Source organism: Stenella coeruleoalba (assembly GCF_951394435.1).
Source record: "Stenella coeruleoalba genome assembly, chromosome: 9".
Classification (NCBI taxonomy): domain Eukaryota; kingdom Metazoa; phylum Chordata; class Mammalia; order Artiodactyla; family Delphinidae; genus Stenella; species Stenella coeruleoalba.
Window position 1 is genome coordinate 91,328,664 of NC_137155.1, and position 14,010 is coordinate 91,342,673.

General features: G+C 45.5%; 1 protein-coding gene across 1 annotated transcript in view; it reads left to right on the forward strand.

Annotated features, from left to right (window-relative positions):
* Positions 1–432: 432 nt before the first annotated feature.
* The window catches only part of TBXAS1 (thromboxane A synthase 1), a gene marked incomplete at its 3' end in the record, with an annotated part of 145,688 nt that continues 132,110 nt past the window's right edge, over positions 433–14,010 (forward strand). Inside the window, exon 1 of the mRNA XM_079931204.1 lies at positions 433–622. Within this exon, the coding sequence (XP_079787330.1) occupies positions 534–622 (89 nt within the window). The 5' untranslated portion in view covers positions 433–533. The remainder of the gene's footprint in view (positions 623–14,010) is intronic.

Below are 14,010 nucleotides of genomic sequence, written 5' to 3' on the forward strand. Positions count from 1 at the left end.
TTGCGGAGCACAGGCTCCGGATGCGCAGGCTCAGCGGCCATGGCTCACGGGCCCAGCCGCTCCGCGGCACGTGGGATCTTCCCGGACCGGGGCACGAAGCCGCGTCCCCTGCATTGGCAGGCAGACTCTCAACCACTGTGCCACCAGGGAAGCCCGAGGGGTCTTTCTTTAAGGACTACTTGTCACAGCAGAAATCTATGGTTGCAACCATTTTCTTTCCCAGCAAACAGGGAACCAGTTCTGCTGCTGCTTCCCGGGGAAGTTAATGTAAATGTTTATTGACCGTACAGTCATCAAGAAAATAAAGTTGCTGATTCACTGCCTTACACTGAAACCCTTTGTTTTTCCCTCCTCTTCCTTCCTCTTTATAAGAAGACACTTCTGAGAAAGAGCACATTTCAGGGACCCACTTGATGTGATGTTTTCTTGGTTGCCTAAATCTTTCATCTGCAGATCGTGGTTCCTGTAACTGCAGGGGGACCAGCCCCACCCTTTCCTCTGGAGGACCACCCCTCTAGGGTCTCTGAGGAACAATGGAAGTCTTGCGGTTCCTCAGACTGGAAGCCAGTGGCCCCATGGTGATGGTAGCCCTGTCAGTGGTCCTCTTGGTTCTCCTGAAGTGGTAAGTGCAGCCAGCATGTTCCAATGACTGTGACGTTGTCACAGGAATAGCAGCCGTGGAGCCCTGCTGGAGCCGGGGTGGGGTATGTGGGAGTGTGTTTTTCTTCCCCTCTAATCTAGAGGGAGTTGAGTATTAACACAGCTTCAGAATTGAAAGCAAACAGCCAGGTTAATCTTTTGCTCAAATGCACGAGATGGAGGTGTCAGGAAAGACTGGTGATTCAGTGGCTGAGAACGCTACACGTAATTAAGTTCGAAAGAGATGGAAAAAGCAACAAATTGGAAAGGTTTGGGGAGAAGTAGCTCCTTGCACCCCCATCCTATCTTCTCACCTCGTTTTTCTAAGCTCCTCTCCCCAGGTTGCATTTACAGCAGATGCAGCCTCTTGGGTCTGATGACATTAAAAACAAAAAAAGATATAGGAGCTGTCTGGCAACGTGGGCCACTTCGTAGAATGTCATTGACAGGGATTTCTGTAGGTTTAAGGGCAAAGTGGTGGAACTAATTTCCTCATTTTCTAATATTTGATGGAAGGAAATGGATTCCAACGAACGCAGTGTGTGCAGTGCCACAAAGTCTGAGACCCTGGGGGAATCTCAAATTTAAACTGGGAGTAACCTCCCATGACTTAGTTAATTCAACAGGAGGCTTTCTGAAGTCTGGCTTGATCGAAGGCTGGATGGAAGGTCCCACAATATGTTCTATTTGTGCATATTCACCCTGTCGGCAAAACTTATTAAAGTTACCCACTCCATCAAAAGCACCTGCATTTAGGCGGCTCTGGTTTTTGAGGGGAAAGTGGAAAAAATAATGGAGAACTTCAGTTTGAACAGAATTTCAATTTATGTCTCCGGTAGTAATAAAGCTTCCTCTAGATTAATAACTGGGAAAGTACTTTGAAAAGCATCAAGCATTATGCAAATGTGAGGTATTATTCTTTTGGAATTTGCATAGCTGAAAATGGAATTCACGTCTGATGTTCTAGGATGATGAAATTACCTCTTGGAAATTGGCTCTGAAACCCAGCTTCAGTCCCAGTGCTGTTTTGCTTTCTAACTGGTTTAATTATCTTTTGAACTTTTCTCAGTGTGGCTTATCTTGCCTTGAAACCAGCCACATGCAAACCCAGGAGCAAGTGGTACCCCCTCTCCCCCCCAACTCCATTCATCCACCTCAGCTTCTGCTCAGAGAGGAGATGCACTTAGCGCAGTGCCTGACACGTAGCAGGTGCTCAGTAGATGTCGGCCACTATCATTAACTATCATTTATAGAACCTAAACGCACAGGAAAATAAGTCTTCAGTGCTTTAGGTATATTTAAAATTTCTCATTAATATGCTTATTAATATTAATTTCTCATTGACAGTTGTGCTCTGATTGTGATTCTCAAAGTGTGTCCAACCTGAGGCCTCCAGGTGGTCTCGCAGCATCGTTTCTATTGCACACTTCACTGCGCTTCTGTTTCTGTCTTTATTGGGTCTTTTTAATTTCCGTAGTCTTGACTTCCAGCTCAGTGCCTGATATACAGTACGACCTCGATAAACGTCTGATGAATGGATGAGTGAATTGCATACATTACTGTTGCTCTGGTCACGGAAAAAGGCATGTGTCCTGACTGATAAGTTGGCTGTAACTGGGTGTTTCTAATCAGCGTAGATCAGAGTCACGGCCAATAACGCCATACCATTCAGCAAGGCAGTTGTGCATTTGTAATCTGTTCTGGGGCCATGCTCATAACCTGGGTCAAAGACACAGACATGAGAGAGATGCATGAAGCAGAGATGGTGAATAGGAAGCGAGGGCCAACTTCTACTGGTTCTTGCAAAAATATTTATGGATTTGTTCATGTGTGCCAGGCATGGCGTGAGGCCCTGGTACAAGGTCAGAAAACAGGAGGTCTGGGTCAGATGCCCAAGGTTGGGGAGACGTGGAGGTTCTGGGTGAGCTCGGTGTCTGTTGAGGAGAACGCCGAAGAGAAGGAGGCAGCAGGAGGGAGTAGCCATGGCCGTGGCCGTGGCTCTGGTGCTCCTGGGTCTAGCCCTTGATCAGCTCAAGGTCACCATCCTTGGGCTCTCAACCCTCCTCTTCCAGGCAAGACTCCAGGGAGCCTCTGAGCAACAGACATCAGCTTGAATGCGGCAGGCCCTCCCTCCAGCTTCATTTTCTCGACAGGGTGCATGTGGGAGACAGAGGGGCACCCTGGGAGAGCTGGGGGTGGAGAGACCCTCACAGCCATGTGGCCCCCGAGGAGATCTTGTGGAGGGTGCTGTCCTTAACGTTTAAACTCCTTAGTCTTTCCTTTAAGAGTTCCCCCTGCCATTGGAGCAGGCAAGTGTGCAATGAGAGCCTTGACTCTGGAAAGGTAACAAGAGTCTGCTCAACGAGCAGACAACGAACGTTGTCTGCTCAACGAGCCTAGGAGTTCTTTCAAGGCAGGACAGAGGTCCTGTATCTCATTGCAGTTCTGGAAACTTCTGTCCATGACTCAGATGTTCTTCTAGCATCTGGCTGAATGCGGGTAAAGTGAAGAAGTACATTCATCAGCCCAGCACCCGGGACGTAGGGTTTGGTTCCTGACTCAGCGGCTTCATCCACCAGGCTCTGACCCCAACCTGTGGGCCTGGCAGTTCTGTGAACAGTCACGTTGCTGCAGGTGTCTGTGCCTCTGCCCTTGCTGGTCTCCATGCTTGGGATCCCCTTCCTCCTCTCTTTCCTTCAAGGAGCTCAGGGGCACCTCCTCAGGGAAGCTTCTCCTGTTTGCCCAAGACACTGAGAAGTCCCACTCACTGTTGTTTTCCTCATCACTCTCATCTCCACCACCACCCTTGCATGCAGTTGGTGCCTAATAAATGTTGGCTAGACTCTCCCCTGGCATTTTTCTTTCTTTCTTTCTTTTTTTTTTTTTTTGGCCACACCATGCAGCTTGCAGGATCTTAGTTCCCTGACCAGGGATTGAACCTGGGCCAATCCTGGACAGTGAACCACTGCACTGCCAGGGAATTCCCATCCACCGATATTTTCTTGCTGGTTCTTCTCTTAGGCATCACAGCTCAATACAAATCTAATTCTTCTGCCCACGTGCATCACCCTTTTCCTGAAAGCCTATTGTGTTTTCAGTTTGGATCAACTTGGTGTCCACGTTTCTAATAGTTACAAGTGCACTGTTTTTGAATCTCCACTCACCTTGTACAGCAAGACCATGGCATGTACTTAATAAACACTTCTTAATTATTAAGTGTTGTGTGAATTTAGAAAGAAGACGAAAGAGTCAACTTCATCTAAAAAGAGACTAATATAACATAGGCATAGTATATTTTGATAGTTTTCCCCAAACTGCATTTGACACAATTTTTTGATGACAGTCACTTAAAGTGACAGTTATGAGGCTGAGCTGTGTGCACTGGGGTCTGAGGAGATCACGGCTGTTCCACTGGGGCTGGAGATGAGCTGGTATGTAGAATACATTAGCTAGAAGCACATGAAGCACATGCGAAGGTGATCTAGCCTCGTGATAAAACATTTTTTAAACTCATTTTTTCTGTATAAAATTGTTGGAAATGCTGACTTCTGGAAGAGATTTGATGTACAAGAAATAAGTTGTGTGAGTTGAATAGTGGTAGAGGCAATCTTAAGTATAGTGTATTTAAACTTTCAAGTGTACCTACGAACTGGCAGCTTTTGGTAAGATGAGGGTCTCTTTATTAAGAAAGAGTGTAAGGACTCCCTATATAATTATGTACAAATACATCTGCCCCATCCATACAGACAGAAAGTAGATTAGTGGTTGCCAGGGGCTGGAGGAGGGGAGAAGGAAGTGACTGCTGACAGGTATGGAGTTTCTTTTGGGGCTGATGAAAATGTTCTGAAATTAGACGATGGTGATGGTTGCACAACTCTGTGAATGTCCTAAAACCACTGAATCACATACTTTAATAAAAGGATGAATTTTATGACGTGTGAATTATATTGCAATAAAAAAATTCATGTACCCAGAAAAAAAACAAAAAAAGAGAGAAAGAATATAAAGAAATAGCCCCGATATTAATAGTGGTTTTCTTCCAATGGTGGGATTATGGGTGATTTTTTTCTTCCTTTAGTCTTTCTGTATCTTCCATATTCTTTTTTTAAATGAATATCAATTATTGAGCAAAAAAAGAGAAATTTTACTAAAAAGAACAGGGAATGCTCCTCTCTAGTGCTGAAGAGGAAAGCAGTTTTATGCTTTGGGCATAGAGGTCTTGAGACTGTAAGCTAACTATTTCTACAGCAAAGTGGAATGTACAGGGGAGTTTGGGGTAATCAGGGAGCTTCTTGGCTGATGAAGCAGTGAGAAAAGTAAACCGTGGTTGTTGCATTAAGTAACTAAACAGTCAAAGCAATTAAATATATAAATATGGTGGAAACTGAGAAGAGTTGTCTTGGGAAGGTGGAAGGGCTTTCAACGCCAAGCTGCATTTAAATCTCAGGAGCCTGAGACCCAGAGGTATAAATCAAATGGACATTAAAATAGGAATCAGGGTAAGTTAGTGTTCTGATCTAGTCTCATTCTAAGACCAGGTTAAATTAAATTGTGAATGGTGATTATTAAGACTTAAGACTACAATGAAAAAGTCCATCCCTGTACTTGGAAGTTTCTTTCTCAGAGAGCTTCCTTTACATGTGGAAAAACTGGATTCTAATTCTAGACCTACACAGGTCTAGATCTAATCACAGGCCACAGATCTAGATCTAATCACAGGCCACAGATCTAGATCTAATCACAGGCCACATTTAAAAGAAACCACTGCTCTCTGGGATGCAAGATGGTTCAACATATACAAATCAATAAACATGATACACCACATTAACAGAATGAAGAATAAAAACTCCTATAACTATCTCAATACATGCAGAAAAAGCATTTGACAAAATTCAACTTCCTTTCATGATAAACACTCTCAACAAACTTGGTATAGAAGGAATGTACCTCAACAATGATAAAGGCCATAGTATATGACAAACTCACAGCTAACACCATAATCAACAGTGAGAAGCTGAAAGTTTTCTCTCTAAGATCAGTAACAAGACAAGAATGCTCACTCTTGTCGCTTTTATTCAGCATAATGCCAGAAGTCCTAGCCAGAGCAATTAGACAAGAAAAGGAAATAATGGGCATCCAAATGGGAAAGGAAGAAGTAAAAATACCTCTGTTTGCAGAGCATATGATCTTATATATGCAAAATCCTAAGGACTCACAAAAAAAACTGTTAGAACTAATTAATGAATTCATTAAAGTTGCAGGATAGAAAATCAACATAAAAAATCAGTTGTACTCCTACGTACTAACAACAGATTATCTGAAAAAGAAATCAATCCCATTTACAATAGCATCAAAGAGAATAAACTACTTAAGGATAAATTTAACTAAGGAGGTAAAAGATCTACGCACTGAAAATTGTACGACACATGAAAAAAATGGAAAAAGTTGCAAAGTACATGGAAAGATATCCTGTGTTTATGCATGGGAAGAATTAATATTGTTAAAATGTTCATACTACCCAAAGTGATCTACAGAGTCAATGTAACCCCTATCAAAATTCCAATGACATTTTCCACAGAAATAGAAAAAAATCCTAAAATTTGTATGGATCCACAAAAGACTCTGAATCGTCAAAGCAATCCTGAGAAAGAACAACAAATGTGGAGGCATTGCAATTCCTTTTTTTTTTTTTTGGGCCGCGCAGCTTGTGGGATATTAGTTCCTGACCAGGGATCAAACCTGTGCCCCCCTGCAGTGGAAGCACAGAGTCCTAACCACTGGACAGCCAGGAAATTCCCCATCACAATTCCTGATTTCAAACTATATTACAAAGCTATAGTAGTCAAAACAGTATGGTTTTGGGCTTCCCTGGTGGCACAGTGGTTGAGAGTCTGCCTGCCAATGTAGGGGACACGGGTTCGTACCCCGGTCCGGGAAGATCCCACATGCTGCGTAGCGGCTGGGCCTGTGAGCCATGGCTGCTGAGCCTGCACGTCCGGAGCCTGTGCTTCACAACGGAAGAGGCCACAGCAGTGAGAGGCCCGCGTACCGCAAAACAAAACAAAACAAAAAAACAGTTTGATTCTGGAATAAAAACAGACACATAGATCAATGGAACAGAATAAAACATCCAGAAACAAACGGTCAATTAATTTTTGACAAAAGATTCAAAAATACACAATGGGGAAAGGATAGTCTCTTCAATAAATGATGTTGGGAAAACTAGATAATCATATGTAAAGTAATGAAATTGGACCCTTATCTTATACCATAAACAAACAAAAAACTCAAATTGGATTAACAACTTAAATGTAAGACCTGAAACTGTAAAAATCCTAGAAGAAACCAGAGCAAAAGCCCCACGACATTGGTCTCGGCAATGATGTTTTGGTGTTTTCGACACTGAAAGCACAGGCAACAAAAGCACAAATAAGTCAGTGGGACTGTGTCAAACTAAAAATTTCTGCACAGCAAAGGAAACACTGAACAAAATGAAAGGCCACCCAGTACCTTCTAGATTTACTCCATGACTGCTTCATCTGTTGATGGTCTTGCTTGGGCTGGTCTGTCCTGAAGGCAGCTGCAGCTGCTGGTGGTGAAAAAGAAGTCAGATAAGACCCAATGGGTCCACTAGTGACTGCTCCCTCTCCTGCCTGGGCCCCCTACTCTTCCTCAGTGGCAGTTCCTATGGTGCTGAGTGTCCCAGGAGCCGGGAAATACTCTCCGGAAGTGGCTTTTGGGGGCCTTTTAGCTTCGTGCATGATTTTTTTTTTTTTTTTTTTTTTGCCGTACTCGGGCCTCTCACTGCTATAGCCTGTCCCACCGCGGAGCACGGGCTCCGGACGCGCAGGCTCAGCGGCCATGGCTCACGGGCCCAGCCGCTCCGCGGCGCGCGGGATCCTCCCGGACCGGGGCACGAACCCACGCCCCCTGCATCGGCAGGCGGACTCTCAACCACCGCGCCACCAGGGAAGCCCTCTCGTACACGATTCTTGCTTCTCGCCTTCCAGCCCCAATCCTTCAGCCTTTCTGGGTCTCCAGCCAGTCACAGGTGGCTTTGGAAAGCAGAAAGGTCTTGGTCTAGGTCTTGAAACGCAGGGAAGGATTAGCAGAGGAGGGTGGACATTTTAGGTGGGCAAGTATCACAGGTGAAGGCAACATTGGGGTTTGTAACATTTGGTGGAACAGACCATTCAGAGTGTGAATAATAGATGCATTTTAGAAATACATTTTAAAGGCCGTGGATAATTTCCAGTGTCCCAGAGCATGTAGAGAAGGATGAACGCTGTTTGCCTTTTTTATTTTTTGTGCTTTTGTCTAGGCTATTATGGGTACTTCAGTTTAATAATTCAGTGATGAGCTTGTAGATAAAATTGAGCCCCTTATGAAAACTCGGTCTGTGTTTCCTTGAGGGCCATTTTCACAGAGTATTATTTTTTGTTTTCTCTCTTTTAAATAGCTATACACAATATCCCCAGCCTTCTTCTCACTTTATTGATTTTCCAGAACGAGAGTACGAGTTGTGATTATAAAGTAAGGTGACTGATTATTTTAGCATACATACCAGAACTTATACAGCCAAATGAATTTTATGACCTTCCAAGGCAGTTTCCTGATAGGCTAATACCCTTGCTGCAGATATGCCATATCAGAAAACACATTCTTAGCACTTTTCTTTGGGAACCGTCCTTGGTGTGTGAATGCGGTTTTTTGACCGCCCTCAAGGCAACAAATCATCGTCTTTGTTGAGAACGGATTGATTTTTTAAAAACAGCCCAAATTTTGGCAGCTAAGTGATCAGACAGGGTAATATTATTTTTAATCCAAAACAAAATATGATTATAAGACAATAAAACTTGTTGTTCTTTACTGAGAAGTTTATGAGGCATTTCTGGAAGCCGGGGGATTCTGTCAGGCCACACTCATTGGACCTATGAGTTGCTCTTAGTTTAGCTTTGTTTTAAAGAAAACAGCAGCAATAATCTTAACCCTTATGGTTATACCTCTTCTTATCTTGTAAGGAATTCAGGCTTGTGGAATTGGTAGCATCGACTCTTTGGTCAGAGATGAAAGGAGAATCTCATTCATTCTATAAACAAAGCAGACCGTCGGATTTACGGCGGTGCCTTACTGAGCTGCTTGAGTCAGTGCTTGGTGCTACTCTCCTGGGAGGACAGTGGTTCTTCCAGAAATAAAGCCACTGAACGGACCCTCCCCTCCACCCCTGAGTACCATGATAACAACCTACCAAATTGGCTGTCATCTGCCACTGAGGGCAAGGGCCTCATCTTTGGGAACCTGAACAGCGTGGCAAGGACTTGTTTCTGTTTGTAAAAATGACGTACGTCTCAACAAGGGAGCGAGACTTTGGGGAGAGCAGGGACAGGGGGCAGGTCTCGCGCTGCTGTGATGGGCACTTCAATTATTAAGCGCCACCTTGTCCCTGGTTTGCCAGAAATCTGTGATGCTGCACGATGTCCTGGGGGTGGGGGAGGGGCGTCATCTGAGAGGGGAGACCCCCGCCATCTCAGGTGTCTTTCGGCCCCCAGGCAGAGCCTGGTACGGGGCTACCCTGCAGGGCCATCCTAAACCTCCGGGTGGCCTTGCGAAGGTGTGTTTCTTAGGTTTCGCTTCAGCAGATGGAAATTCCTGAATATGGTCCCAGAAACAGATGGCTTTTTTTGCTCCAAGTTTTCTGGGAAAATCGTGTCAGAGGATGACAGCGAGGCCAACCTCTACCAAGAGTGGCTTCAACCACAACCCCATTTCCCGAGCCCTGCCCAGAACACCCCAGAGAGAGCCAGCTCCGGGCACCCAACCCAGCAGCTGCCTCTGCCCTCTGAGCTGGAAGGTGACCTGAAATCCTCCCCGAGTCTCCTTCCTCCACCCCTTCTCTCCACACTCTGCCTGCACATCACAGACTCCTGCTGCCCGAATGCCCTCCCCTCTCTGTGTAAATGAAATCCCACCCACCCCTCAAAACCTTGTCCAAACATTGCTCTTCCTGAACGTCTCCTTAGCCAGGCCAGCCCTCAAGAGCCTGGCCTCCTTTGAACTCCAGCAGTGCCTGCTGTCCCTTGGCACACACTGTATTATTCTATTGTTCATGCCTGTGTCCTATTTCCTAGCCTGATGATAAGGCCCTGAGGGCAGGGGCTGCATCTTAAGACGGTGAGTGCCTTGTGCATAGTAGCTGCTCAGTAAACGTTAATGATCACAATCACGGCGCTGCTTCCAAACGACTGCCGTCACGTGTGCGTGCAAGCTAGTCTCCCTCTGACTGGCACACTAGTGCCACCATGTTCTCAACATCTGGCAGAATGCTTTGCGTGCGGGTCATTGAAAGAGTAAATAAATTCCTTCTTAGTTCATACCCTCATTGAATGCTGAAGGCTTTCCAGGCTATGTGCTGGGTCTACCTCGTTGATGGGCTATGGACCACATGCCCATGAACTCAGATACATAAAGTAACGGTCACGTTAGAAATCAAAGGGCAAGGCTCTGATGCAAAAGGAAGGGATGGGATAGAATGCAGGACACAGCCATTTAGAAGATGAGGTATGCGGGGAGCACAGAACACTTGGTGTGTGAGCGGGGCGTCCTGACCACAGTGTAGGGAAGGGGACGCATCCAGCCCCCAGCAGAGGCATCAAAGGGCAAATACTTCCTTCTTCACTGTTTCATTAACTGCTGATCCCCACAGTTCCAAGCACCGCTATCTAAACTCTTCACCAACATCTACTGTTTATATTATTTCCCCATAGGTTCTGTGTTCTATTGTCCAAACAACGATGTATATTTAAGTAATGAATGATTTATTTTCCCATTTTAATTATTCAAAGACAAGCCGATGGAAGCTCTGCCGATGAGAACAGTGATCAATGAGAGAACCAGCATTAGGGTACCAGGTTATAATTCTGCTCCGAAGCAAAGAAACTTGACATTTTAGTTAACCTGCACAATCTTATTGTCAATAAAGGCACGATTTACATTTAGGCTCTTTGCAGTGTTGAAAATGTCTCACGTACCCCCTTCCTATCTTCGCAAATCAATAGGCATCCGGGAAGCCCAGGCTGTGAGCGTTGTAAAGCACAGTCAGTTATACATTTAATGGTTTCAACACTGTCTGTACACAGAGAGTGACCAAAATTGCTAGCATCGTCTCATGATATAAGGGACATAACTGGGAAGTTCTTAGGAGAAACGGCACTGTGGAAATCAGCAAGACCTTTCCAGTTGAGGGCAGATGCACCTTGGGCAAGTCACTCCATCCTTGCCAGTTTCCTCACTGATAAGAGAGGGCTGACGGTCCCTGGCTCTCAGCATACGGCATCCTTTCCACCCAGCCCCCCAGGCCAGCTCTCCCTCACCCCTCCCAGTTAGCCCAGTCTTGTTTCCTAAGCGGTGTCTGAATCCTTCTTTCCCCTCTTTCTGCTCTTCTACTCTGTAGTTCAGGATTTCAAGAGCGTCCCTTGGCTGGAAATAGACACCCAGCTGATTTCCCTACCTCGTGTCTTGTGCCCCTCAAATTTGTCCTCCAACTCTGCAGCCGGAAGAACACACCAGAATCTCACCGCTGCTTCAGAAAACCCTCCCGTGGCCCTCCCCGCCTGGGGAACCGGTCTCCCTGGCTGGCGCGGGAGGCCCTCTCTGACCTGGTCCCATCCACTTCCGCGTGGTCACCTCCTCACCTGGCCCCTTGCTCTCCAGTTCTCCCCACGCCACACTGTTTGCCCTCAATTTCCTTCCCTCTCCTGGGGTGCTCTGCACCCCTTCATTCCGGCGAGAGCCCTGCATCTCCTGTGGTCTTGGCCCTACCGTAGCCGGTACCTTCTCTCTCTCTCGTACCACTTCCCTGGCTCCCCTATTAGAAGGTGAGCAGAACTGGGTCTTACCCAGCTTTCCCCTGAGGTGCCTAGCACTGTGCCTGTACACTTCTGCTGGGTAATAGGCATTCGATGATTTGTTGACCGAAGCTGAATTAAGAGGGACGGTGTATAGGATTTCGTGTGGCACACGCTTGGCATATAAAGACACAAACTCATGTTAGCGGTTCTTTGCTGCTATGAATATCCTCATAGAGAATTTCCATTTATTTCTGGATGCATGTCACTGCAGCCAGCTGCCACCTCTACATGTTATAAAACAAAATTTCACTGAATTGAACTCTGAATCTCAATAAAAATTTCATCTTTATAATTCAGGCAAGACTGGGCTGTGGGTTGAAGTTCATCTCTGCATGGTTTATGAGGGAAGGCTTGCTAAACAACATCTTAGTGCAAAGGTGACTGCTGAACCCATTTAAGAAAATAAACTATTCCCAAGCACGTTAGCCGACGTTAGTTCATCAACACCGCCTTTAAAAAACACACTAAAACCACTTCACTCTTGGCTGCCTTTCCCCACATGTGTAATGGTCCAGAGCTTGGGCTTTGGAACCTGATTGCCTGGGTTCAAGTCCTGGATAGCTTCGTGACCTTAAGGAAGTTTTTAAGGTCGCTGTACCTCAGTTCACCCAGTTTTAAGTAGGGATAATAACAGTGCTCACCTCACAGCGTGCTGGAAGGATTAAACTCGGAGCAGTGCTGGGCACGGTTAACGTTCAGTAAGTGTTAGCTATTGTTACCCCATTATTAACTGCAGGTTTGGACTCCACAATAATCGCATAGGTGCTAGGTAGGTAGATCGTGGTTTTTATTTTCTCATTTTCAAATACCGTTTGGATTTCTCACATGATCCCCAAGACTGCACTGAAGTGAACAGTGAAGAGAGCCACGTGTCAAACACGTGGCCTCATTTTGAACGATCTTGAGCTTATACCATAAGGTAGCTTTTGGTCTTGAACAAGTAAGATGGGGTTTAAAAAATACCTATTGGATTTAGCAACTAAGAAGTTTTAGGTGATGTTGGAGGTGGTAAGAATAGACGCCAGATTGCAGCAGGTTTAGAAGTGACTGGGAAAGAAGAATAGCCTTTGTTTCACTGGTTGACACTTGCCTCGCCCTTGGGTTTGAGAACTTGAAGTGCAAACGATGCATAGCAAATCAGTAAATAAATCCTGGGAAGTTCTCACTCTCTTCTCTCTCACAGACCAGACCTCTGGTTTCCTGCGCACTCTTGTCCAAGCCCCTTACTTCGTCATCCCTTTATTATGACACCGTAAACGTTTCTTTGCAGGTTCAGTTCTCTCCCGTCTTAAAACATACAAGTGAGTCAGCCGACCAACAGGCACCTCTTCTCTGACTACATGCTCCACCCCTGCCACGACTGCATCTCATCCTTCCCTTCCCAGTCAAGACCCCACGCTTGCTCGCTTTCTCAGTTCCCATTCACCCTCAGCCCTACAATGGGGCTTCTGCTCCATTGCCCACCAAAACGACTCTCTCCAAGGCCACCAGTGAGTCCCTGGTTCCTAAACAGAATTCGCATTTCCCAATCCTTCTCTTTCTTGAGTGCTTTGCAGTATTTGACTCTGATATGCTTAGTCTCTTACTGTTGGGTTTACTGCAGGGCCCTCAGTTGTGTAGGGGTAGAGAAAAGGCTGAGCACCTCGAATATAGTCCAATGGCCTCATTTTACAGATAAGGAAATGAAGGTCTAGAGAAGTGAATTGCCCTGTATTGGTCAGTTACTGCTGAAATAACACTGTGTAAGAAACCACCCCAAACTCACTGGCAAACGACAACATTTATTTTTCTCATGGTCTGTGTGTTGGCTGGGGTAGTTCTGTTCCAGGCTTGGGTGGGGTTCAGATCTGCTCCACATGGGTTTGTGACGGGGTGTAGGCTGAAGAGGATACTTCAGGAAAGTTCTGCTCCTGATAGATCACAGGGATGCAAGAAACGCAACAGGAAATAAGCAATGTCTCTTGAGGGCTCAGCCTTAAAGTGGGTTAATGTCAATTTTGCCCATATTCCTTTGGTTAAAGCAAGCCACATGCCCAAGCCTAACATTAATGGGTTGGGGAAGAAGACTCCATTGTAGTGGGAGGTACTTCAAAGTCATAGCACAAAGGCTGATGATGTCGAATTTTGATAAAGGGAGGGCATGAAGAGTTGGGAGGAATGGTTCAATCTACCACATGCTTGAAGATTGCACATGTGGGTTGTGATCTCTGACAAAAGAGCAAGAGGCCATGAGTGACTAGACAAAACAAAAGAGGAAACAAAGATAAAAACAAACAAAGAGCAAACAAAACAAAAACGTAAAGCTAATGGAAGTCTGGATTTTTATCATAAATGACAACAATGATCTCTGAAAAAAGAACAGACATTGATGGGACGTTTGCCAGCTGAGGCAACGAGATGGTGAGTCACAGTGGGTCTTGGCTGTGAAGTGAGGAACTAGCACCAAGAGGGCTAAAGCAGGGTT